Source organism: Lacerta agilis, chromosome 5, assembly GCF_009819535.1.
Source record: "Lacerta agilis isolate rLacAgi1 chromosome 5, rLacAgi1.pri, whole genome shotgun sequence".
In the NCBI taxonomy this organism is placed as follows: Eukaryota; Metazoa; Chordata; class Lepidosauria; order Squamata; family Lacertidae; genus Lacerta; species Lacerta agilis.
This window is the reverse complement of record NC_046316.1, coordinates 73,212,708-73,239,568: the sequence shown is the minus strand read 5'-3', so window position 1 is coordinate 73,239,568 and position 26,861 is coordinate 73,212,708. Positions and strand designations below refer to the sequence as shown.

The window sequence follows — 26,861 nt, the reverse complement described above, 5'->3', positions numbered from 1 at the left end:
GACAAAGTTGTTGAGCTTCTCTTGGGAAATCACAGATAGAAATGTTCCATAAATTGGGACATTGCTGGGGGGGGGGGGAGCAGAACCTCAGATAATTGAGTACTTCCAAATTGCTTTTCAATAATATTTCTAGCCACACCCCTGGCTACGCCCATGCCTTTTCTCCCATATAGCTCCCCCATCTCTGAGGGAACCAGTTGAGAGGAGCGAAAATTAAAGGGTTGAGAGATGAGGAGGCTGAGATAACTGATCCATCAGAGGGGATAACCTTCTGATAATAGGTTGGCCGGGGTGTTCCCTACCACTCTTTAGATTTTCTGCATACAAAGTTATCTGAAGAAGTGTACATGCACACGAAAGCTCATACCAACAAACTTAGTTGGTCTCTAAGGTGCTACTGGAAGGAATTTTTTTATTTTGCATACAAAGGTGTTCGCAGAGACAAGTCTTGCCTTTCGCACTTGCTTTTTTTTCTTTTTACGTCCTCTCTCACACGCTGCCGCTTTTTGAATTCCTTTCTCAAAAGAGGAGCTCTGAAGGGCTTGGACTGACTGATGAGATGAACGGACCCGTGAGGAGGAGGAGGGCGTCCAAGCGGCGCTGACTGGGGCAGCGCCCGGGAAACAGCGGGAGAGTTTGAAGGAGAGTGTGGGGCAGCCCGGCGCGAACGGAAGACGACCCGAGCGGGAGGCCGCTCTCGGGAATGGGCTAGCGGGCGCAAAGGGGCAACAAAGCCCGCGGCGAGGAATGAGGGAAAGACCCAGAGGCCAGAGCCCGGCTTGGCGCCACGTGCGAAGTGTAAAGGCCGGTCGCTCTGGCGCCGAGGAGCCCCCCCCCCCAATTGCAGGCGACGCCTCCGCGCTACCTTCCACCCCCCGTCGCTGGGAGGATGTGAGCAAGGGGGCGTGTGAGCAAGGCCAGAAAGAGAGAGAGCGCGCATTTGGGAGAGCCGGCCAGTGGACACCCCACCCCTCAACATTTCTCTTTGAGGCGATTCGGGGAAGCCCAGACGCTTGGCGAGGCTCCGGCGGGTGGAGCGCGCCAAGGCTTTTCCGTTTTTCGCTTGGCGAGGCGGCCAAGCCCTCTCTCTCTCTCCCTCCCTCGCGCCGCAACAGGGCCGGGGGCGTGTTTCTGGTGTTCCTCGCAAACTTCCATCCTCTCACCTCTGCGGCGGCTTCTCCCTCCCTCGCAGCCTTAGGAAGCTCGTGAACTTTTTGCCTCTCCATTTATGAGAGCAGGCTCTCGGTGGGCGGCCGGAGAAGACGGAGGGCTATTGAGAAAGAAAGGAAGGAAGGAAGGGGGATACAGCGCAGGTAAGGGCGGTCCCTTCTACTCTCTTTCGGCTGGTTTTAGTTCAACCTCGTGGCTGTGGGCTCCATCCTTTTCCCCTCATAAAGAACTCTGCAAAAGGCCACCTGTCAACTGAGCACAACCCCTCCGTGCATCTTATCAAAGTGGACTTTAGTCCGAGAGAGTTTATGCCACAATAAACGTGTTTTTTTGTTTAAATGCGTCGGGAACTTTGGTTTGTTGCTGCTGTGCTGCAGCCTGCAAGTGAATAGAGATTATTTCTGAGGTGCTTTGGAGAACGGGGGCGGGGGGGCGGGGTTATTTGTTTATTTGTAATTTATTTGCTTCTTATCGCTGTGGTGCATTTCTTTAAAATGGTGTGGTGCTATGGATTTATTTCCAGAAGCCAGGCTTATCACTGAAAGAAGTTAGGTGGTAACTGCAAAAGGAAGGGTGCCATTGGTGTCATTCATTGTTTTCACAGGGTTTTACAGTACTTAGACTAGGACGCAATGAAATTAATGGACCTCAGTCGGCCGTGTCTATTATGCACACAATGGGTCTGCTCCAAGGAGGACTAACCTTGGTGACAACTTAAAGGCTGCCGGCTGGACTTTTTCTTGTTCCCTGGCCAAGCATCCTTTTGGTCAAGTTACGCAATCGCTATTTTGTTCATGCAACCGCCGGCTCCTTTCACGCAACAGACCACATGCACGAAGAGGGAGAATACAGGTAATTAAGAGCAGATCTCCCAACAATGTCTGTGCATAATGACGATCAGCAATCGTGTCTGCAAAAGGACAGCGACAAATTTCTCTTGTCTGTGAGGTGAATGTAGAAGAAGAAGAGAAAAAGAAGAGTTTGGATTTGATATCCTGCTTTATCACTACCCGAAGATGTCTCAAAGCGGCTAACATTCTCCTTTCCCTTCCTCCCCCACAACAAACACTCTGTGAGGTGAGTGGGGCTGAGAGACTTCAAAGAAGTGTGACTAGCCCAAGGTCACCCAGCAGCTGCATGTGAAGGAGCCCTGGTTCCCCAGATTATGAGTCTACCGCTCTTAACTACAGTACTACACCACACTGGCTCCCAAGTAGAGAAACTTGATCACCTTGCAAGAGCTACTGTAGCTGGAATCAGGAAGCCTCTGGGTCAGATCTCGGCGCTGCCATGAACTCACTATGCCTTATTAGAGATTTGGGGAGGAGTGGGGCTGGAACCAAAAACAGCAATCATTTCTATTATTTGTAGTATTAGTATTAGTATTCATATCACACCACCCTCTAAGCTAGGATAGAAATACCTTATTTCTCCTTCCCCCCAACAACAACCCTTTGAGGTTGGCAAGGCTGAGAGAGGGTGACTGGCCCACTGTCACCTAGAGGGCTGGCAAAGTAAGAGCTGTTCAGCAGTGGAATTTGTTGCCAAGGAGTGTGGTGGAATCTCCTTCTTTGGAGGTCTTTAAGCAGAGGCTTGACAGCCATCTGTCAGGAATGCTTTGATGGTGTTTCCTGCTTGGCAGGGGGTTGGACTGGATGGCCCTTGTGGTCTCTTCCAACTCTATGATTCTATGAAAGCGGAGTAGGGATTTGAAGCTGCCTGTCCCTGACATGGGTGGCACTGTAGTCTAAACCAGTGAGCCTAGGGCTTGCCAATTGGAAGGTCGGCGGTTTGAATCCCCGCGACCGGGTGAGCTCCTGTTGCTCGGTCCCTGCTCCTGCCAACCTAGCAGTTCAAAAGCATGTCAAAGTGCAAGTAGATAAATAGGTACCACTCCGGCGGGAGGGTAAACAGCATTTCCGTGTGCTGCTGTGGTTCGCCAGAAGCGGTTTAGTCATGCTGGCCACATGACCCGGAACCTGTATGTCGGCTCCCTCAGACAATAAAGTGAGATGAGCGCCACAACCCCAGAGTTGTCCCAACTGGACCTAATGGCCAGGGGTCCCTTTACCTTTACCTTTACTCCCTGAAACTCCCTAACCATTTGCAGCATGCTAGAGCAAGAGTCCACTATTCTAACCTTCTAGATTCTGCAATTATTATGCTAGCTTGTAAAATTAATTACTCATTATGTATTACTCTAAGGAGTGGAGTGCTTCGTACATTCAAAAGCACTATAGAATGCTCAGTATTGACTCAAGACTGTGTACTGGAAATCTAGCATTTACTTTCAAAATATTAATTTAAATTAATCTAAAATTAACCTAGCCAAATAGTAAATGCTCCTTTTTTCAAATATAACACTACTCAGTGCCACTTTAATCTACGGTTGAACTCTGCTCTGATTCTGCAGCATTAACAAAACAGGCGGAGGAGGAAGGGGGGCACTGCTTGTAAAATCTAAAAACCGTGGGGAAAGTGGGATAAAGTTTAACTGCTGTCAGTCCTGTCATAGCTTATTAGCTTTCTTAACCACCACAGTCGTCTTCTAAACTCCTTATTTTTTTCTTATTCTGAGGCCTAAATTACTTGGCAAAGAAGGACTCAACGTGTTTTTTGGCAAAGACAAACCACAAACAGATTTATGAACACTCTAAATAATGAAAGAGTGGGCTTATTTATTTGGAACAATAGACTCAGTAGCGTGTCAGATTTCAGTTTTTAATACCTGTCAACACAACCTCTCTCCCCTCCCCACATTCACTAAAAGAAAGAAGCTGCAAAGGAATGTTATTTTCTTAAAAAACAAACAAGAAACCCCTGCAGAGTTGTGTGCTTTTTTAATTTTTTTTAAAATAAAGATGAAGGACCTTTCCTGTACTGTTTCTAAGGCGGGCTTTATTCTAAACAAGTTCTGAGGTCAAAGATATGAATTTGTGACGTCTCATCTTGACACGATAACTTATGTTGTGTTCTGTTCCCTACAGTTTTGTTTGTCCACGCTTGCTAAGATTGCTGTTGCGTCAAGGTCTCCATGCAGGATGGAAGGAATAGGAAGACGCAACCCATGTTTTCTAGGATTTCTGCTTGGGTTCTGCTGGACCGCTTTTCCTCGCAGCAGTGCATGTCCTAAGCACTGCGCCTGCTATGTACCCACCGAAGTACATTGCACATTCCGGTATTTCACCACCATCCCAGCACAAATCTCCCCAAATGTGGAGCGCATCAACTTAGGGTAGGTTTGCAACAATATTGCTTGAATTTGTAATGTGCGGTAAGGAGACCCAATTGCCCCCGCCTGCTACAACTAGCATGCCATAAGAGACTTAACTGGGGCACACACTTATCCGTGAAGTCCCATTTCATTGACTTGGAAGAGATCAAAGACCACCTTGCTTCATTCCTTGCCAGTCCATGTATCAACTTTCACTTGAATTAAGCTGTGATTCATTTGATCAACTGAGACATTAACCAAGTTTGAACTTGCCTATGATGACAGGATGGACTGCCTATGTGTTTGTCATCACATGAGTTTTCTCCCTTTCCCGTTTTTTTGTTGTTTCATACTGGCAGCCTTGTACCTGTTTTGGATGTGATCCTAAACAATGCTTTAGCATTACATACAGAGGCAACAACAGGCCTGAGGCTCATGCATTTCTCCTCTTATGATGCAGCCACAAGATTATCAGAAGCAACTGTATCTAGGTTTAAATAATAATAATAATAATAATAATAATAATAATAATAGCTAGAGTACATCCCTGGCAGCTCAGTGTCATGGGTTATCCTATCCCAATACCATAGGTATGGTATGACTGAGGAAAGGTTTGGTGATGCTGTTACTTATTTAAAGATTTCCTCCCCTTGCATTTCAGCAAAAAAAAAAAGGCTCCCAAAGTGGCTTACAAATAATTTCTTTTAAAAAATGTTTCTGCCCTCAGATTTACGCTCTAAAAATGGGCAGCACAAAAGGAAAACAGATAGGGAGGGAGAAGGAAATAAGCTGATCTGAGTAAAAGTTCTTAGTTACAAGTGCCTCTAATGACCAGTGCGGGTGGAGACACCAAAAATGGTTGGTCTGCACTGATCATGTGCTGCTGTATCCTGTAGTGCAGGCCCTCCATAACTAACTCATGCAAACTCTCCTTACCTTGCATATACCTGTCTGCACTATAGGTAGCTTTAGGGACAGGCATAGAGTAAGATTGCAGGGAAAGGGAACCAGTGCCTGATTTGGATTCAGTAAATGATTTGTGTCAATGCAGGTTCAATACTCTGTTCACTGTGCAGGTTACGTTCAACAGCGCTTTGGTGAGGGGAGGCCCTTGCTCTGCCCAGTGGACCCTCTTACTACTTCCACTGAAACTTGCAAGCTAGCAAGGAGTCACTGTGACAGATAACTAGAGCTGGACATGAACCCTTATTGTGAATACAAAAGAGCGCTAAGGGGTTAGGCTTTAAGGCATAAAGCCCTGCCTAACTATTCCAGGGCCTTTGCTGATGACTTAGGAGGTATGCTTCATGGAAAGCTTGATAGCATTTTATTGTTTACACTGTGAATTCGTATCTACTATATAGTTTCGAAAGTTGTTGGTTTGCTGTGCTTTGGGAGCTCTAGCGGGGAAGTGGAATATATCTATTTTAAGTAAATAAAGTAACCTGTACTTTGGGAGGCATAATCACAAGTCACAGGCATTCATTCTAGAGGGTGTGCATACCTATGAATTTCCATCTGCCACTGTACTGATAAAGCTATTCTGAAATTGACATGGCAAGTATTAACTAAAATTTATTTGCTTATTTGCAAAAGAGAGACTCTGTTTTTGTTTGTTTGTTTTGCCTTTGAACTATAGCTGACTGACTAAACCCAGATCTGGAATGAAATGTTTGTTACAGTTACAACAGTTTGGTTAAACTGACTGAAACAGATTTTTCTGGCCTGGAGAAGCTGGAGTTGTTGATGTTGCACAGTAATCAGATACATACAGTTCAAGACAGGACATTCTCTGATTTGCGCCTGTTGCAGGTAAGAATGAACTGGGAATTATCCATCATTGGTTCTGTATAGAGCTGTGCCAAATTTTTACCTTCGGCCCTTTTAAAAAACGAATAGCATACATACTATGGGTGCAGGTTTACAGCCTATTTAACTTCAATTTTAAAAGTTGTTCTCACTTCTGAACCAACTCCCCCCTTGCTTTAATTTAACATTTGAATATGGTTGATTTTTTATTCTTCAGATGGTGTTCATATTTTGCTCGATTTTTTATTTTTTATTATTATTCTGTCAACAGGTCTTGAAGATGAGCTACAACAAAGTCAAAGTTATTCAAGCAGACATGTTTCAAGGTCTCGTGAGTTTGGTACGGTTGCACATGGATCATAACCAAATTGAATTTGTAAACCCCAAAGCTTTCTATGGCCTTACATCACTGAAGCTAGTCCACTTGGAAGGAAATTTGCTCAAGCAGCTTCACTCGGATACTTTCATCACCTTGTGCTACCTCCAGATGTTCAAAACATCCTCCATAAAGCATATCTACTTATCTGACAACTTGCTTTCTTCTCTGCCTCGAGACATTTTCGTATATATGTCTGAGTTAGAAAGCCTCTACCTTCAGGGGAACCCTTGGGCTTGTGACTGCGAAATGAAATGGTTTGGTGAGTGGGCGGAACGGCAGCCAGGTATCAAATATTCTCTTTTTATTTATATACTCAACTTGCATTTATTTCTGGAAGCATTTTTACCCTCCTCTAACAAGGATTCCAAAATGGTTCCCATAAAATAAAAATAGTAGGAGGTTCATATGGCTGTTAAATAGTGCATTTGAAGCCTTTGCGGTTACTCTGTGTATTATATTATGTGCCAATTATCCCATAATGTAATAGCATTAAAGCAATTTAAGAACATATTATACCATTACAGTGGTACCTTGGGTTACAGACACTTCAGGTTACAGACTCCACTAACCCAGAAATAGTACCTCAGATTAAGAACTTTGCTTCAGAATGAGAACAGAAATCGCGTGGCGGCGGTGCGGCGCGGCGGCAGCAGGAGGCCCCATTAGCTAAAGTGGTACCTCAGGTTAAGAACAGTTTCAGGTTAAGAACGGACCTCCAGAATGAATTAAGTTCTTAACCCGAGGACCACTGTAATATCAGAAATCACAAAAATGCAGAACCACCGACAAAGAATAAAACACCATGCTAGCCATAGTCCAATAGCCTAAGCACTATTATTATTGATCCTTTCTTTCTTTTCTTTTCTATTTCATTTCTTCTTTAGCACTATTATTAAGGGCTAAAAAAACAACCCGCCACCATAAAAGCAGAGACTGAAATATTGCTATCAATGTTTAAATGGTGTTAAAAGCAGATACAATTATGTTAAAAGGCTTGGGAGAACAACAAAAATGTATTTGCTGTTGAAAATGCATGAACCCAGATAGCTTTTCCTACAAGAAGGGGACCACCAATAAGGCTTCCTTTTCCCCAATAGCCACACTCTCTACTTCATATTGAGACGGTACTCTTCCTCAAAAGGGCCACTGGGTCTGTTGGCAGTGCTACTTAACCAGATATTTCCCCACAGAACATGTGTAAGAAAATACCTCAAACTGCTGTTGGTCTCCTTTAAGCTATTCTAATTTTTGCCAGCACTTCAATTTTCAGTGCCCAGGAATCTCAGCAGCGCAATAATTATTAGGATTTTCAGCATAGCATCACATACCTTAAAGAAAAGAAAAGAAAACCTGAGAGATCTTAAATACGGAATATTTTAATGTACTGTATATTCTGGCGTATAAGACTACTTTTTAATCCAGGAAAATCTTCTCAAAAGTCGGGGGTCATCTTATACGCCGGGTGGGAAATCTGTGGTCGAGTATATCTCAAACTCTATATTTTAACTGGAAAAGTTGGGGGTCGTCTTATACACCCAGTCATCTTATACGCCAGAAAATACGGTATTTCATTTTACACCAGGGCAGATTCAGTCACATTTTCTTTATTAATGGAACAGTAGAGTTTGCTAGATTTGAATCCATTGTTTTCATAACTAATTGTAAACAGATGGGATTTTTCCCCTGGACTACTTCACCAAAAGATGTGTTTGACAAATGATTCCATCGAGAGATAATACAGAAATGAGAATTTTCACCAAAATGGTCTAGAGATTTGACAGCTCTTGCACAGAACTTCCACAGGAATCTAGCCTTTGTTCCTCTCTTGTTTATATTATCCCATAGTTATAAGAGAAAAATGCAACTTCCTCCCCCTTCTCTGGTATGTGGCAAGAAGCTTGTGTTACAAACTTCACATTATGGAGCTACTAAAAACTTTAAATGAATAAAAATAGATCAATCTCAAATAAAACCGTGTCTGGCAAAATTCCTCCCCCAAATATGTATTTGCCGCCGTTTAAAGATATAGCCATAGATAGGTTACTGTTCTGATCCTACAGCATATGTTTTTATTGCAAAAACTTGTATAAATGAGTAACAGATAGAACAACAACGTGTTCTAATATATTTCCAATTACAATAGAAAAATGGAATACCTCTTTAAAATAATATCTTCAATCGTTTGAAATAATTTGAAACCCATGGTGGAAGCATTCCTAACTAGTGGAGTGGAAGAGTAGATATTTTCTATTGTTGGGAACTATTTTGTTGCTAGACCAGTGGTGGGCAAGGAACGAACACTTTTCGGAATGCAATTATGCATTCGCATGCCCATTAGAAAGTGGGGGGAAATCCAGGGCCAAGAACATGCGCATTGAAGCAAGATGGGGACTAGACATAACACAGGACCCAAGTTCAGATTCCAACATAAACTTTGGGCAATGGGCATTAAACTTGTGGCCTTACCCAAAACTGTCTTTTCTGTTCTTGTGTAATTTTTCTAATGTCTACATCTAGCATCCTCTTGCCCTTGTGCTCGTTCTGAGGGCTGAGTCCTAGGCCTTCATCCTTGTTCTGGTTCCTTACAGTTACATTCTGTAGTAACCATGGCTAATCATCAGTTAATGCCCTGGCTGGCTTCTAAACAGATCCAAATGATTGCTGACTGAGGTCTGTCATATTTCATGGACACCAGAAATATCTATCAGCAGAACAGGACCTGTTGCTTTTATACGTGAATAAGTCAAGCAAAAATGATTTTTTACTGTTTCTATTTCCTTTCCAGATGTTGTCAAGTGCAAAAAAGACAGAGGTGTTTCTGGTGTTCTGCAATGTCCATTGTGTGCCAACCCTGGAATTTTTAAAGGCAAGCAGTTAAGTGGCATGCAACCCTCAGATTTTAATTGTGTAAAGCCAACTATAGACCCAGCCTTGAAATTGAAGAACATCACTGCTCCTGATGATGGTGGCTTTACATCAGTTTCTCCAAGAGATTTTATGGCTCCCATAGGATCCATGGTATTCAACATGACGGACCAAGCTGGAACTCGAGCAAACCTGATCTGCAATGTGCAAAAGCCTGCAAATATGTCTCCAGTTACACTAAAAAAAATTGACAACACCAGAGTACTTGAAGTATCCTTGTCAACATTCCTTGTGTGTAGCATCGACCACGAGTATATTCAGCAGTTGTGGAGCATCCTGGCCCTTTACAGCGACTCTCCATTAAAACTGGAAAGGGAACTGTTATTGACAGAAGTGCCTTACATCAGTTATAAGTACAAGCAAACAGATTCCAAAAATGATGAGCTATTCACTGGTGTAGAAGCTGAACTGAGAGCTGAGCCTTACTGGTTGATGCAGGGACAAGTTTCATTGCAGCTGGACAGGACATCAACCACTCTCAACACTCTGCACATCCAGTATTTCACGAATGCTCAAATTGCCCTCCCGGTCAATCTCCCAAAATCAGAACGGCAAAACTGGGCCATGATCTTACGAGAAAACACCACAATAACAGAATACACTGTTTTAGTAGGGGGGTCTGTGGAACTGGACTGCCAAGCGCTAGGAGACCCTATCCCTGTAACTGAGTGGGTATTAGCAGATGGGAGCAAGATTAGAGCTCCATATATTAGTGAAGATAGGAGAATCACGATAAAAAAATCTGGAAAACTCATGTTGCATGCAGCAGATAATTTTGACAGTGGAGTTTATCACTGTATAGGAACCAATTATGTTGATGCTGATGTCCTGACTGTTAGGATTACTGTGTTAGATCCTTATATAGAACACAGCCATTTAAACGGCCCTCAGCTTTCCATATTTTTAGGTGACACACTTCACCTTCCCTGCCTGTCTACAGGTGCCCCAGATGCCCCTGTTACATGGATCTTACCTGAGCACACGGTTCTTCACTATTCTTCAAAAAACAAGCTTCTTTTTCACAACGGCACATTAAAAATACAACGAACAACAGACCGGGATGATGGTTACTTCATGTGTGTCGCTGCTAATAAGTATGGCATTGATATTTTGGTTTACCAAGTACTAGTTGAAAGGAACTTGAACAGGTCACAAAAACTCGATATTCAGCTAGAGGATGAAGCAGCAGAAGGATCTGGCAATGAGGAGTACAAAGTTACCACCAAACCTCAAAATCCTTCACCTGCCAGGCAAACCCAAGTAACCAGCAAGGAACTCACTAAAGATTCATATATAAATCAGCCCACACAGAACAAAGCCAGTGCCAATCGCAAAGAGATTTACAGGCGCAACAAGGACAAGATGAACAAACGGTTTAGAGGGCGCCTGAGGCAATTTGATCCTTCCACTAGGAGAATTGATCCATTGCGCTGGGCAGCATTTTTGGAAAAAACGAAGAAAAAGGCCACTTTTCCAAGAAAGCAAGAAAATGCCACAGCAAAACCAACAGTAAAGGTTCTGTTGTCCTCAAAGACTTCTGAAAATCTGGAAGAGACATCTGGAGATGATATATTTCCAGAGGAGGGATTTATTCTGCTAGCGACTAAAAGACCTGCGATGTCCACTCTAAGAGAAGCCTCTGGAAATGTAGTGACAGCAGAATTTGGAAGCATGTCAAATGATTTCCGTTCTTTGGCAACATCCAGCACAGTTACAGAAACCACAGCTCCGGTAACCAGCTCAGTGGTTATGCATTACAAGACACCCAAGAATCAGAAGTTACTTGCAGAACTTAAACTTGAAGAAACTTCTCTCAAAGCATCTCAAACACTATCTACCAACATGCAGCCATCAACAATACCATCTTATAGTCCACCAAGTACTTCTACAGAAGCTTTAAGTACTTTTCAGAGCTCAATATCATCTGGGAGAAATAATTTGCCTCTAAAAGCCACACCAACAATTACACCAGCAATGAACATTGCCAAGAGTACCCTGTCTGCAACTACCCACAAAAATACTGAAAAACCTGATTTATTTACAGAGGCAACTGAGAAAGTATCCAAGAAATCAAATCATCAGGTGTCTCTAGTGACAGCCAATGTTCCTGATGATGATGTATTTAGGCATATGTATGCATACAGTACACAAAAAATAGTGCCTTGGTTACCTTCAAGCTCAACCATTGTCACTCACCAGCAGATTAAGGTGGTTGGGGGTGCTACAACTCACAACCCACCAATCCCCCCCAGGCAGTATAGCAGACGAAGAAAAATCTCTAGTAGAAGACGAATAATTAGACCTGGCCGTATTTCCAACATTTCAGGTCGTAGATTTGCTTTCGGTAAATCACGCTTTGCTCAGGCAAGTACAATTCTACCTCCTCCTGTAGAAGTGAGCACACCTGCCTTATCTCCTCCCAACAAATCTCTTGAACAGACTGTCTCTCAAGCCCCTGTTTCCACTTCATTTAAAACTCATCACCCAGAAGCAACCACTGTAAATCAGTTTTGGGCATTCTCAAGAAACAAACTGGTTGCAGCTGAAGAGCATACAACTTCAACAACAATCCCCTTCTATCCTGAAAGCACGCAAGTTGCATCGCACAGAGAAGTAAAATCTGGTGCAGCATTACAAGGAATCACTGACGCAAACCCATCATTTAGTGTCAGACTCCCAACGGCAACTATTCATAGCCCCAGGACTGGCATGGAAACCACATCTGCCATGTCACCTTTGTTTTTGAAATCTACCCTTTCCGCTCTTGGAACTAAGGCCTCTTCCGTTGTTTCAAGAGGGGAAATTCCTTTGCATAATTTCTTTGGAAGCAATGATGCACAAAAGCAGCTACTGGAGAAGGAACCCAAGATGCAAACAAGCAGAGAACCCTCACCTAGAGTATCTGTCTTGCCTCTCCAGGCTACAGTTCTAGTACCAGCATACACAATATCACCCACATACAAAAGTGCTGTTTCAAAGACTGAGAACCAAACTGATGATCACCTAATTCAACCCACCAGTGACAACATGATGCTATCTTCAGCCTTTGCCTTCAATCTTACAACTGTTCTAGGAAAAGAAACAGATGCCACCAGTGTCCTACCAATTCTCATTCCAACTACTACTGTCCATGTTAAAACTAATGTTGTCAGATTCAAAGCATTAAGACCAGGCAGAAGGAGGGGTCAGAGGAGGAGAAAGCCTCTGAAAAATCCCATGTCTTCATACAGAAACATCATTCTCAGCCAAGGTTCTGCTACAGTGTCCAAAAAACCCACGGCTTCTCCTGCTTTAACAACAGCTGAAAGCACAAGGGAAGCTGCCAGCCCCCTAACAGATGAACTGTTTTCGAAATCCACTAGTATGGATGCAAATAGAACTACACCACGGACGCCCAGTCTTGACACAACTGACACAATTGCAGAGAATAAAACCACACCAGCCACTAAGGTATTAATAAGGAATACCCCTACGGAAAATACGGTCACTACTGAGCTAGCAGTGGATAATTTGTCTTCTGAAAAACCTGCAACTGTGATCCCGCTCACTGTATCGTTCTTGGGCACAGCCAGCACAATCACAGTGATACCAGGCACATCCTTGGTAACACGGGCACCAGAGTCCAGCAGACTAACTCAGGCTACTACAGTGGGGAATACTGATAAAGAATCAAATCAGACTGTGGGATGGGAAACTACCAAAAAAAGTCAAACAACAGAAGCAGCTTTTTCTCTTAAAATTGAGATAAGTACCCAAACTCCTACTAATGCAAGATACCCCAGCACACAGTCTCCTAGCCCATTAGCACCCCAAACAACACTCATGCCAGCTATCACACAAACCACTGCATCTCTCAGGCAGGGGGAATTGTCTTGGCAGGAGGCTGCAGAAAGTGGCAAAACTTTCACGGTCAGCACATTGGGCAGATTTAAGTCTCCACAGAGCTCCACTCAATATACTCCTTTGTGGAGGAAGAATAAGAACAATCATGTGAAGAATTGGGCTGAGAAGACCATAGACCAGGAAGTCACTACCACCAATCAGATAACCTTAGATTTGTTCCACCAACACAGGGAGGCAAGACCCAGGATAATTGGAGGAAAACTGGCAGCATTTACTGTCTTGGCTAATTCAGATGCTTTCATCCCTTGTGAAGCCAGTGGGAACCCTCGGCCAATAATACACTGGACCAAGGTATCATCAGGTATGTTTCTCAAGTTTACACGGAATATTTCTTTTTCTTTTTTATATATACACAAGATGCGAGCTAGGATGTAGTGTGGGCACTATTAATATCTTAAGAATGCTTATAGCCCTAGGGTTGGGTTTTGAGGGTGCAATGAGAGCCATTGTTTTATAGTGATTCATGTGTTGGGCTAGGACTGGGGGGGGGGGACTCTGGTTCAAAAGTGTGTGACCTTGGGGCAGCCATACTCTCTGCAATAGCCTTCTCCACCAGGCAATTGTGAGGACAAAACGGAGAGCGGGGGGAAAGAACCGCATGTATTGCCCTGAGCTGCTTAGAGGAAATGTGGTATTATAAATACAATCGTGCCTTTGAACACAGTTGTACAAATCCTTTCTTCTTCCATGGGACTTGAAAAGCAGTATTGGGGAGGGGTCATAACTCAGCAGTAGGTTTGGGCGATATATCAGTATATCACCCCAAACCAGTTTGAAGTCCGTATTGTGATAGTGGTTTCATAATTTTTGACCTGACAATATTTCACAAATCGTAATCTGTGTGTGTGTGCACACACACACGCTATGCAAAAATGATGGTGTGGGAGAAACTGTGAAGCCAGCCAGTGCCTCTACATAGCTCCATCCTTATTTCAGACTGATATATCATGATATTTTGCTGGGGATATATCACAACATTGAAAACCAGGTATCGCCCAGTCCTACTTAGCAGTAGGGTATGTGCCTTGCATGTGGAAGGTCCCAGGGTCAATCTCTGTGATCTCCAGATACCTCTGGGAGAGGCTGCTGCCTGGAGAGCCACTGCCAGTCACTGAGTTAGATGAGCCAATGGTCTGACTCTGTATAAGGCAGCTCCCAATGTTCTTATTATGATGCAGGGCTGCAACTCTGATGATTTACCTGCATTTTACTTCTATTTACTATATAACTCTACATACGAAAGGATAATTTGAGTTTACAGCTGATTTTTTCGGTTCCTTAATAAATATATTTGAAAATACTGTATTTTCTAACGTCTAATGTGCCATCGAATCTAACGTGCACCTTAATTTTCGCAATGCGATTTGGCCAATAAGGTGAGGATTAGATTCAAGTAAATACGGTAGTTTATTAAAGTGGGGGTTTTAGGATGAAAAGTTTAGAAAAGGGATGAAGCACAAAAGCAATAGAAATGCAGTAATAATAATAATAATAACATTTGACTTGCCAAGCAAATAAAAAAGTAAGATTTTAATACAGAGATTAGGCTAATTTTATTTCCATCTCATTCAACTAGGGGTTGATGCATCAAAACACAAGCGTGATAACAGTTTTGAGGTTCTTCCCAACGGGACTCTCTCCATCCAGAACGTCAACATCCAGGACCGCGGACAGTACCTCTGTGTGGCTGCCAATCAGCATGGCTCCGACAGGCTTCTTATTACATTGTCCGTGGTGACATATCCACCTCGAATCCTGGAGGGAAGGTCCAAAATTATTACTGTTCACTCTGACAAGCCAGTAGCCCTGAAATGCACAGCCGAAGGCCGTCCCATTCCTACCATATCATGGATCCTCGCAAACAAAACTTACATCTCAGAATCTTCTATGGGAAATGGGGCTGTTTCTGTGCAAGCAGACGGCACGCTGGTGATAAAGAAAGTCAGTGTTTACGATAGAGGGATTTACACATGCACAGCAAGCAATGCAGCTGGTTCAGATACAATGACGGTGAGGCTGCAAGTTATTGCTGCACCACCCATTATACTGGAAGAGAAGAAGCAACGTGTGTTGGAGAATATTGGGGGAAGCTTGAAGCTGCCCTGCACTGCCAAAGGAAACCCACAGCCCTACGTTCACTGGGTTCTCTTCGATGGAACAGAGGTGAAGCCTTTGCAGTATATAAATGGCAAGTTTTTCCTTTTCCCTAATGGAACCCTTTACATCAGGAATATCAGTCCTTCTGACAGTGGGAATTATGAATGCATAGCCACCAGCTCCACTGGCTCCGAGAGGAGAGTGGTCATCATCCAGGTAGAACATAGCGATACAGTCCCCAGAATCGCAGTTTCATCTCAAAGACTGACTCAGCTGAATTTTGGGGACAGGTTGCTTCTGAACTGCTCAGCTACAGGAGAGCCAAGACCCAGGATAATATGGAGATTACCTTCAAAATCTGTTGTTGATCAGTGGCACAGGTAGGTCTCATGAAAATCGCAGCATTACCTTTACTTATTTGCTTGATTGGCTACCGTATTTTTCTGTGTATAACACGCCTCCAAGAATAAGATGCCCCCTGTTTTGGGGGACTCCAAATTGAGAAAATGGGGGGAGGTTGTATCCATATATAAGATGACCCACAATTTTGAACATAATTTTTAAATTAAGAAAACCCTAGTCTTATACACAGGAAAGTATGGTATATTGGGACCATTGGATTTTGCATTGGATAGTGTTGTGCTGGAGGAGAAGGATAAAGCTTCTGGGACAAATGAACTGTTCTGCCTTTGTGTCAAAGAGGGCTGAATCAAACAAATGAATTTCTTGATGCCCTTTGCTGAGCCGCTCTGGTACTTTGATATGAGGGGTGTCTAGCTGTCATTTGCTGAGTGACTTGCAGAGCGATCCAAACCCTCCTTACACCAGGCTGTGGAGTGGTAGTGGTTGAATTTGGTGGAAGTGTTTCTCCAGCCAGCTCTGCTGGCTAAGCCAGCTCTATTGCCAGCCGCCAGCCATTGCCCTGACCTTTCTACCCAGATGCTGTGAGAGGCATGACTGCAGATGCAGTTGTGGTCTTGGCATCCTTTTAAACTCCATTAACAGGTGTGGAAGCTTTGAACTGCACCTTTAGATGCCAGAACAGTACAGTGCTACAGTATTTAAGAATGAGACTGATGCTATAAGGGTCAAAGCACATTTTCCCATACTGTTCTGGTCCAGTTAGGGTTGTCTTCACCACAGCCACTTCAGGGACAAGCATGGCTCCTGTGAGTTCTTGTTTGTAAATGTATTATTTCCATTAAAACCTCATTCCTAGGTTGGGTGGTTGCAGCTCCACAGCATCAATATCATAGTAATTTGTTTTCATTTGTTTTGTTTTATTTTATTTTGGACGAGTTTGCTTTAACTCATAGTACTGCAGTTATGCCCAGCATTTTGGCCACTAACCATCCATTGAATTCTTAAGTGAAGCCAGTGCTTTCCGTATTAGAGCTTGGCAGTAACAAATCTTGTGATCTCTAGACTGACCTAAACAAAGCATCTAAATCCAAAGACTGCAGATCCCTGGAGTTTGGTCCACATAATTAACATCTGCCAGCTCTCTGCAGGGCTTCCAAACAGAATGAGCCGAGGAATGATAAGTTTGCACTTTCCTGATCCAAACTAGTGCATGTCATATGAAGAACAAGTAGGCTTGCAGTTCGCTCTTACGTTTGACAAAGGAAATTTCCCACCAAGTCAAGCTGTACCTATAGATGGAGGGAAAGGGGCTTCCAAAGGCTTCCACACAACCTGGGATCTTGCACAATTCTGATATAAGCCAACATGGAAGCCTTTGCACATACATCTATGTGTGACACACACACACACACACACACACACACACCCCTTGCAGAAGTTCACACTATATGCACAAATGCCATGGGAGGAATTACTTAGTGCAGCCGTACTCTCCACTCATGACTCCTGAAGAGGACTCAAAGGAACTTCCAAATGCTTCTACTCAGTGCACTCATATCTTAGCTTGTCTTTAATTCTTAAGTTATCATGTCATTGAGAATCAGCGGTTTTACAGTTAGGGGTCCGTATTTTTTGGTATATAAGATTCTGGTTGTGGGCTTCCCATAGGCATGTGGTCGACCGCTATCAAAACAGAATTCTGGACCAGATGGGCCTTTGGCTTCTTACAGAAGGGCTCTTCTTATGTTCTTAAGCAGGCATAGGCAAACTCGGCCCTCCAGATGTTTTGAGACAATTCCCATAATCCCTGACCACTGGTCCTGTTAGCTAGGGATGATGGGAGTTGTAGCCCCAAAACATCTGGAGGGCCGAGTTTGCCTATGCCTGTTCTTAAGTATACCTGACTAAACACCTTTCCTTTCTTCCATTGCTTTTTAGAATGGGGAGTCGAATCCATGTGCATCCCAATGGATCATTGACTGTTGAAAGAGTCACAGAAAAGGATGCTGGTGACTATATATGTGTGGCTAGGAATAAAATGGGAGACGACTTGATCCTAATGAAAGTCAGTGTGACAATGAAGCCTGCAAAAATCGATCAAAAGCAGTATTTTAAGAAACTGGTGCCTTATGGGAAAGACTTCAAAGTGGACTGCAAAGCTTCTGGGTCCCCTGAACCAGAGATATCTTGGAGTTTGCCAGACGGCACAATGATCAACAATGTGATGCAAGCAGATGACAGTGGGCACAGGTCTCGTAGGTACACTCTGTTTGACAATGGGACACTATATTTTAACAAGGTGGGAATAGCTGAAGAGGGTGACTACACATGTTACGCTCAAAACACACTTGGGAAAGATGAAATGAAAGTGCACATAACAGTGCTAGCAGCGGCACCACGGATCAAGCCGAATTCCAAGACCTATGCAAAAGTCATAGCAGGAGACACTGCACTTTTCAACTGTGAAACCACTGGTCAACCTAAGCCAAACATTTTCTGGTTGTTGCCTTCCAACGACATGATTTCTGCTTCCAATCACAGGTATTTTCTTCATGTTAATGGATCCTTGTCCGTCACAAAGGTGAGGCTCATAGATGCTGGAGAATACATATGTGTTGCTCGCAACTCTGGTGGAGATGATACAAGGCTTTATAAACTTGAAGTAATCTCTAAACCGCCTCTCATCAATGGGTTGTATACAAACAAGACTGTCATTAAAACAACAGCCATAAAACACTCAAAGAAACAAATAGACTGCAGAGCTGAAGGAACGCCCATAACCCAAATCATGTGGATTATGCCTGACAATATTTTCCTAACAGCCCCATACTATGGGAGTAGAATAACAGTACACAAAAATGGGACTCTTGAAATTCGTAATGTAAGGTCTTCAGACACAGCAGAGTTTATCTGTGTGGCACGTAACGATGGCGGAGAAAGCATATTGGTGGTCCAGCTGGAAGTGTTAGAAATGCTAAGGAGACCAATGTTCAGAAATCCATTTAATGAGAAAATAATAGCAAAGGCTGGGAAAACTGCCTTTTTGAACTGCTCTGTAGATGGAAACCCGCCTCCCGAGATAATCTGGATGTTACCCAACGGCACAAGGATTTCCAATGGTTTTAGAACACTCCATTACTTCTTGGGGGACAATGGCACCCTTGTCATCTACAGTCCTTCTAAAGCAGATGCAGGAAAGTACCGGTGTGCAGCTAAAAATAAAGTTGGCTACATTGAAAAGTTGATCATATTAGAAGTTGGCCAGAAACCTACCATCCTTATCCACCCAAGAGGAACAGTAAAAAGCATAAGTGGGGAACCGTTATCCCTTCACTGTCTTGCTGGCGGAAACCCCAAGCCAAACATAATATGGACAGTCCCCAATGGACACGTCCTAGACTGGCCTCAGATTAATGGGAGATATACGTTACTGGAAAATGGCACCCTCATTATCAGAGAAACCACCATCCATGACAGAGGAAGTTACGCATGCAAAGCTCAGAACTACGCTGGCGATTCAACGGTAGTTGTTTTTGTAATGATTGTGGCACACCCGCCACGGATTACAAACAGACCACCAAGGAATATCCGCACAGTGGCTGGGGTACCAGTTCAGCTTCACTGCATGGCACTGGGAATACCAAATCCAGAAATTACATGGGAGCTGCCTGACCACTCGTTACTTTCCACAGGCAGCAAAGGCCGGCCATCTGGAAGCGAACTTCTCCATCCACAAGGAACATTAGTAATTCAGAATCCAAAGCTGTCAGATGCTGGCATATATAAGTGCATGGCTAAGAACCAGCTTGGCAGCGATTCCACAGTAACATACGTTCAAGTTATCTGAGACGAGAAATGCAGCCTGAGCAATTGATAACAAAAGCTAATCAGGACCCTAAGTTTGGCTTTCAAAGATGTTTAATCAAAAGCAGTCAGATTCGTTAAAATTGCCGTTCTCAGTTTACAGTTGACACAGTAACAGACAGAAAGATTTGGAGAAAAATTGTATCATGTTCCGATATGCATATTTTAAGAGGTATTTTTAAAATGACTTTGAAAACTTATGGCACATACATCTTGACTACAGTCAGTCAAATGCATTGCAATATAACTTGAAATACTTAGTGCAAGGGTGGGTTTGTTAAAAAGCTTCTTACTTCCCATTTGGTAGTAGTACAAGAAGTATGAAATATATAAGATAAGTAAAGAAAAAAGAAGAAATGGGATGGGTGTTTGTTACCTTGTGGACAAATATGAATATTTTGTATCTATCTTACCTTTTTTAAAAACAAAAAACAAAAAGGTGCTGCCAGTCTTGTAATACTGAAATTTAGTTCTTTCACACAGGAGTCCTTTTTTGTGGGGCAATGGAAGAACCAGTAGAAAACTGTTTGATAGGGTTGTGTGTGTGTTTTTAAAGACAATATGGATTATTTTTGTAAAATAAAAAAGCAATCAGATCTGCTTATAAAGAAGAGCAGATGTATAATTGCCATTCAGCTGCTAAACACTTTACATAAAAAAGAATAAAGTGCCTTTAAAGTTTAATAAGTATGCAGTGCATTAGCAGAGACTGAGGAGGAAGCAGTAGGACAGTGTACTTTTCTTCTTGCTTCTTCTGGGCACCTGGAGGCACTTTGGCTGAAAACATGATGCAAAGAACCTTTGGTCTACCCCAACAGAATACAGCTGTCTCCAAGAAATTGCACCTAGTACCTTATTTATTTATTGTAAATATTTTTATATTGCCTATCAATTATATTCTTAGGGCAGCCACAAAAGACATCTGTTTATATGTGCCACATAGGATAGAACCTTGACTCTATTGATACAAGGCTGTGTTGTCAGAGTAGGAGAACTCTGGATCACAGACCGCAGGCTGTGCCAAGACCCTTCAGGCACAAAACTCCCACTGCATCATAGACAGCTGACCATACATGATTCTCTTTCATCTAGCTTGTTGCAGAATGGACGCGGGTGGTGCTGTGGTCTAAACCACAGAGCCTAGGGCTTGCCAATCGGAAGGTCAGTGGTTCGAATCCCCGTGACGCTCTCGTTGCTCAGTCCCAGCTCCTGCCCACCTAGCAGTTTGAAAGCAAGTCAAAGTGCAAGTAGATAAATAGGTACCGTTCCGGCGGGAAGGTAAACGCCGTTTCCGTGCGCTGCTCTGGTTCGCCAGAAGCGGCTTAGTCATGCTGGCCACATGATCTGGAAGCTGTCTGCGGACGAACGCTGGCTCCCTCGGCATATAGAGCAAGATGAGCGTGCAACCTCAGAGTCATCCGCGACTGGACCTAACGGTCAGGGATACCTTTACCTTTAGCTTGTTGCAGAACAGGTGAATATGCAGGTAACATGGCACAAATCTTGATTCCACCAGCCTAAGCCCACAACTGTTGTGTGACGCTATCCCTCCAAGAGGGAAAGCAAGAATTAACCACCTTTTTCTACATGCTTAAGATGCTAGCTACTTTCTTGGGACCTCCATTCACCTGAATAAAATTCATACTTCAAGCCTCTTTTAAGAAATGTGCATTTAACTGAAAATGGCATACCTTTTCCTGGTATGTCTGAACTATAAGAAATTGTGGTTTATTCTAACTGGCTGGTTAAAAACATACACATAAGGATAAAAAAGTAGCAGCCCAGACCTAGATATAGTTTACCTGCTCCACTCCTGGATCTGAATGCATGTTTCACTTATCTTACCTTACCTTGCCTTTCTGCCAAGGCCAAGATTGTCAGAACCGTTGGCATTGGCAAGGGAGGATGGCAACTCCATCACACTGCCTCCTGCAAAGATTACAACCACTATCATGCCAGTTGACTATGGGCAAAACTATAGCAGGAACAGCCTTTCTCCTGATTTGAAATATGCTGTATTCCCAGATTTTGTCTCTGCTGGGTTGAGGCCATCCAGAACCTGAGCAGATAACAGGAACACCTTGACAGTATTTTTCTTTGTTCTGCAGTGGAGGATCTGTTTGGAGGCAAAACTTTCACAATATCCAAGAGAAAAAGAGTTCCACAATTGTGAGCAGCACAATGTAATAATATTACCCAATAATGTGAAAACAGAATGTTCTGGTGTGATGTTTTTTAAGGGTATAGAGCACTGGTAGGGAACCTATGGCCCTCCAGCTGTTGTTGAGCTCCTATCATCCCCAGCCACCATGGCCAGTGGTCAGGGTTGGTGAGACATGTAGTCCAACAAGAGCTGGACGGCTAACAGCTCTAGAGCAATCACAACCTGTCCTTGGCCTCTGCAGTCAAGTTCCCAATCTGTAAGAATGAAAGAGCTGCGTCAACTAAGGTCGAGAACCTGTGACTCTAGATGATGTTGGGCTCCAATCCCCATCAGCCCCAGCCAGCATCCATAATTTTTATATTGCTCTAATGGAAGGTTCATCTTTTGCCTGATCCACATAAAGAGAAAATTAGGCTTTGCTAGCCATGTGCGTACAGTAAGCCCGCAGCTTATGTGCATTACTAAGTTGATAAAGACTGTTCCAGATCCATTTGGATGTGGCTGTGTGGGAAACAGAATACTGATCTGACCCCAGGGCCGTCTTACCCATAGGCACTAGGGGTGCAGGGCACCGGGCTCTCAGGGGTACCAGGCCAAGAGTCCTGGGCCCAAGAGTTGAGTCCGGGGAAGAGCCCACCCATTGGTCGGAGCGCTGCGGCGGGCTCTTCTGCTGCGGCTGGCTCTGCGCCATGACTTCGGGGGCGACCAAGCCAGCGAGATGCTGAGGCAGCCGGCTGGCTTCGCCTTCCTGTGCACCTGGGACTGGGCAACCGGGGGGGGGGGCACCAGGCAGATCTTTGCACCCCAGCACCATATATGCTTAAGAGCCCTGTCTGACCCATTAAGATCATTCTTGTGTCCTTATTTAAACTCCATTTTAAAATTCATGTGCATGGGCAGGGTTCATGGAGAGAAAATGTCGCCATAGAATGAGTAAAATAGTTTCGACAACCATTAATTCAGGTGTGCTCTTTAAAACAATTTGGTGTAATGTTTAAACCAGGATAGTGAAATCCCAAGAAGATTATCAACACTTCCGAAAGAACCTATCCAAACATAGGGGACTGTTAGCAGAATGATAGATGAGCTTCCACATAACTGAAGGCCAAATGACACTGGGACAAAAAACCCGTAAGTTCACACAGGCTGAACAGGTGCAACAGAGCATGCAAGTGAGTGCTATTCTACCTTTGCCATATACACGGTGGCAGCAGAGGTCAACACGCACCTGCACCTTTTTGACACAAGATACATTAAAATATATTTTCAGCTCTTAATAGCTTAAGAAAACCTACAATATTAGGGGAAATAACAGTGCCTTCATATTTTGAGGAGTAACTCCCACTTTAATGAAATTTGGAACTAGCATAGCACAAGTCCACTCCTGAAACGGAGCCTCTTCCTCTCCCTCTTTCTGGCCCCTGGTGTCCTCAAAATCTGTTCCGGAGGAATTGGGGACCCTCTGGAGCAGACTTTGGGAACATAGGTGGAGGCAGAAGAGGAAGAGGGAAAAGGAAAAAATCAAAAGTCATATTGCACAGACATATTTTCCTTGCATAAGTAGGCAGATACTGGATGCAAGTGGATCATTGTGCAGACGTTTTCACAACAAACACAACAGTTCAAAAAGTATTTATTACACTAAAGATTCGGACATCCTGTGGGAAGGTAGAAATGCATCGGCTAGGTATAGCAATGCAGATTTCATTTTAAATAATCTGACTAATTTGCTCAGTAGAGATTGTTTATTCACAGTAAGCCTTATGATCGGCTTATCACAAGGCAAATGAAAAGTTCGTACAGAAAACATGGCCAAATAGTCTCAAGTATTTTTTTTTTTAAATGCCCTACATGAGTCACATTCAAAATCTGTGCATCTAATTCTAAAAGGTTATCACAGAATACTAAAAATTCACAAAACAGTAGTTTCTTTTGATTATTCTTTACTCAAATATGAGCAAATGCCACTTCCACAAGATTAAAATAGTTTCTGTTTTTATAGTAATAAATCTGATGATAATTTACTTGTGCTTTTGCAGCAAATTTATAAATACAGCTGAATTTATTTACACAACTAAAAACAAACCAAATTTTAAACTTTTGAACACCCACCGTACAAAATAATGAGTAACTATTTCTGTGACTAGAAAACTAAGGCCTAGTTCTCACAAACAGCAGGTGAGGTGGTAAACCTTTGTCTGAAATGTACCACTTTAGACTGCAGATGGGGTTTCATGACTGAATAAAGTCATACAAAAATAAAACTACCCGTCTTCCAGACATGACAGTTTGTGTAAAGGAACATTTTTTCACGGGGAGTGTAGACCCAGTTGAGTGGATGAAGTGATTTTATTTAATATATATGGAAAATCCAAAGGAAAGTAATAGCCCTACAGCATTTCGGAAAACAGCTATTTCCTTACATTTCAACTGTATTATGAAATCTTTTGGAAAACTGTTTAGAATACCTGGAAACATATGTGTAAAAAAGAAGAATTAGATGAAGATTAAACAACTTCCCTGAAATTATTCTGAAATACCCACACTGAGAAATAGAAAATGGTTATCTTAATTTCCGGTGCATGCTGTGGAAACCATGTTAGCATATCTCCAGTGGAATTACAGGAAACAAAATGAAAACCTATGCATTTAATTTATTCTAGTCTCAAACTGCAGTTATAGGCTGCAACCCTGAGCATGACTGAACACGCCAAAGTCCAAGTGACTTCGGTAGGGCTTGTGCACGGGTAACACTGCAAATGATTACAGGGTAAAACCAGTGTAATTATTTGGCAGCTCCTCAAGGAGCATCTAATGCTTCTCTGAGCAAAGTGAACAGTGGTTATTTAGGTTTTGGGTACTCATTTTGATCATTTGCAGGTAGGAGATCTTGCTACAGAGATTTGTACTGAAGCCTAGTAGGCTTCTTATTGTCCAAACTACTGCATTTTTTAAAATAGGTAGAAACTTCATGAATACATGTAAGGATCCTCCTTCAGGAACTTTATTACCACAATGAAAGCAACAGAAAAATCAGGAACTTTGCAAACAAATTCTTTTATAAAGTGCTTATGAAATCTACAAACATGATCAAAACTAATGTAAAAAAACCGAAATCAATACACATTCTACCAAAAAACAAAGGGGGGAGGAGCCACCCTTGTGCATTAAATAAAAAAAAATGGAAGTGCCTTTTTCATAAGTAGTTTGGTCCAGTGCAGTTCTTAAGAAAATCAAAACTTGTTTTCCACAAAAAGAAAGGAAGGATTTTTAATCCTGTAAAGGGGAGGAGTGTAAATACCCTAAAAGCACCAAATCCATATATTCTTCAGCAACAAATGTTCTTCATATAATCCCATATAATCCATACATTTATAATTAGTTAAGTGCAAAAACAAAAAAATCACCTATTTCTTATATATTCACATCAGTTGCAGCACAAAAAAATGCGGAGGGGGGAGATAATTAGTGCAACAAATTCTGTTTCCCCATTCTTCAGTGCAAACACTTTGTCTTATTTCCATCTTCCAGATTCAGAAGTTTGAAGGATGGCCATATGGATTCACACCTTGCTGTGGCTGGTTACCTAGGAAACGGGGTGGGGGGAGAGAACGTGCCCAAATGTTAAAATCCTGTGCCAAGTTATTGAAGTCAATGAGATTTAATGCCAGGTTAATGTGTGGAGGAGCCCCCCTGATTTCAAAAAGAACGTATTGGCAAGTACAGATAACTGGTGGCAAATGGTACCCAAACCAATACATTACAACTCTGCGTTTTTGGTTATTTAATGCGGAATAGACGTCACCTGACAACTCTCAGCACCCTTAAACTACTGTTCCCAGAAATCTTTGGGGGGAAGCCATGACTGTTAAAGTGGTATCGAGGAATTTTATACCTATGGCGTGAAAGTGCCTTAGCTTCAACAGCCATCTAGAATCACACCAAGTGGTGAGGCTGGTCCTACAAATGAACGTTTCAGTGGACCGTATCTCTCATGAATGTATGTGGCTTGGTGCTTGGGGTGTCTTATCTCTAACAAAAATCTTCATCAAGTGTAAGGTCTGATCATCAAAGCCCTGTTGCAATATGGCACCTGAGGATGCCGTGTCAGAGAGTTGCTGCGACAGAATTATGATAAACGTAAAGCAGGGCAGTTGAACATGTAGCCCACGACACTGGCCATCACCCATGTGTTGTGCTTTGTCATGTGCTTGACAACCTCACCCTGATTTGATTTTTTGCAGTGCCAAACAGGTAGCAAAACCAAGGACTGCTACATATGGCTGGTAGTGGGAAGCATTTGGCTTGATTTGTAGAAGTTGTGTGATTTAGAACCAAAAAATTAGCACATTTTTTGTGGCTTGCAAGTGTTTGGTTTCACTTCCCTGGCTTCCCTCCTTATCAAGTACAGGCAACTCCCAGTTTGGGCACATCCAAACAATGCACAATTGCACATACACGCATGGCACTGAATCTGGAAGTAACCCCATGCTGCCATGAAAAGGGGGGCAGCGGGAGCAGGGTAGAGGTGGAATGGGGCAGAGCTGAGCAGAGTGGGCTTTTGTGTGCTCCGCTGACACATATGGAAGTCCGGAACGGAAGCCCCCCCCCCAAAAAAAGTAGGATTGCCTGTACCAATTCCTCTCCTTGGGAACTGTAGCCCTGGAGAAGCGTAAGTTACTCAGTTGCTTCTCTCACAAACACTTGCCAGTTAAACCGGTTTAAAAGTTTGACCACTATTTTGAGTATTCTGGGTATGAGCTATACAACTTAGATGTACATCCATAGCAGATCATATCCAATAGCCAGACCTACCCCTACTGATCAACAGCATGAATGCATGTGGCAATTTCAGGCTATAGGCCTTATCACAAACTAAACCACTTTAACCAGAACTGACTACATCAATATTTATTACTTACGGAAAGTTAACTGGCAGAAATATACTTCCCAGCTGTAGAAACACAAAATAC

At 43.0% G+C, this 26,861-nt stretch overlaps 2 protein-coding genes across 3 annotated transcripts in view; one reads left to right on the top strand and one right to left on the bottom strand.

Moving 5' to 3' along the window:
- Nucleotides 1–1,290: 1,290 nt before the first annotated feature.
- On the top strand, nucleotides 1,291–19,928 carry IGSF10 (immunoglobulin superfamily member 10). Of its 2 annotated transcripts, none has more exons than XM_033150450.1 (7): nucleotides 1,291–1,313; nucleotides 4,158–4,405; nucleotides 6,067–6,196; nucleotides 6,465–6,855; nucleotides 9,358–13,701; nucleotides 14,977–15,877; nucleotides 17,799–19,928. In XM_033150450.1, the coding sequence occupies exons 2-7, from the start codon at nucleotides 4,212–4,214 to the stop codon at nucleotides 19,705–19,707; spliced, it is 7,869 nt and encodes a 2,622-aa protein (XP_033006341.1). In that variant the 5' UTR covers nucleotides 1,291–1,313; nucleotides 4,158–4,211; the 3' UTR covers nucleotides 19,708–19,928. The 2 variants fall into 2 exon arrangements, with proteins under 2 accessions (XP_033006341.1, XP_033006342.1); XM_033150451.1 differs by lacking the exon at nucleotides 1,291–1,313 and adding an exon at nucleotides 1,524–1,554.
- A 4,946-nt stretch (nucleotides 19,929–24,874) lies between these two features.
- Nucleotides 24,875–26,861, bottom strand: part of MED12L (mediator complex subunit 12L) — a 177,262-nt gene continuing 175,275 nt past the window's right edge. The window contains 1 exon segment of the mRNA XM_033150449.1: nucleotides 24,875–25,474. Coding sequence (XP_033006340.1) covers nucleotides 25,422–25,474 — 53 coding nt within the window. The 3' untranslated portion in view covers nucleotides 24,875–25,421.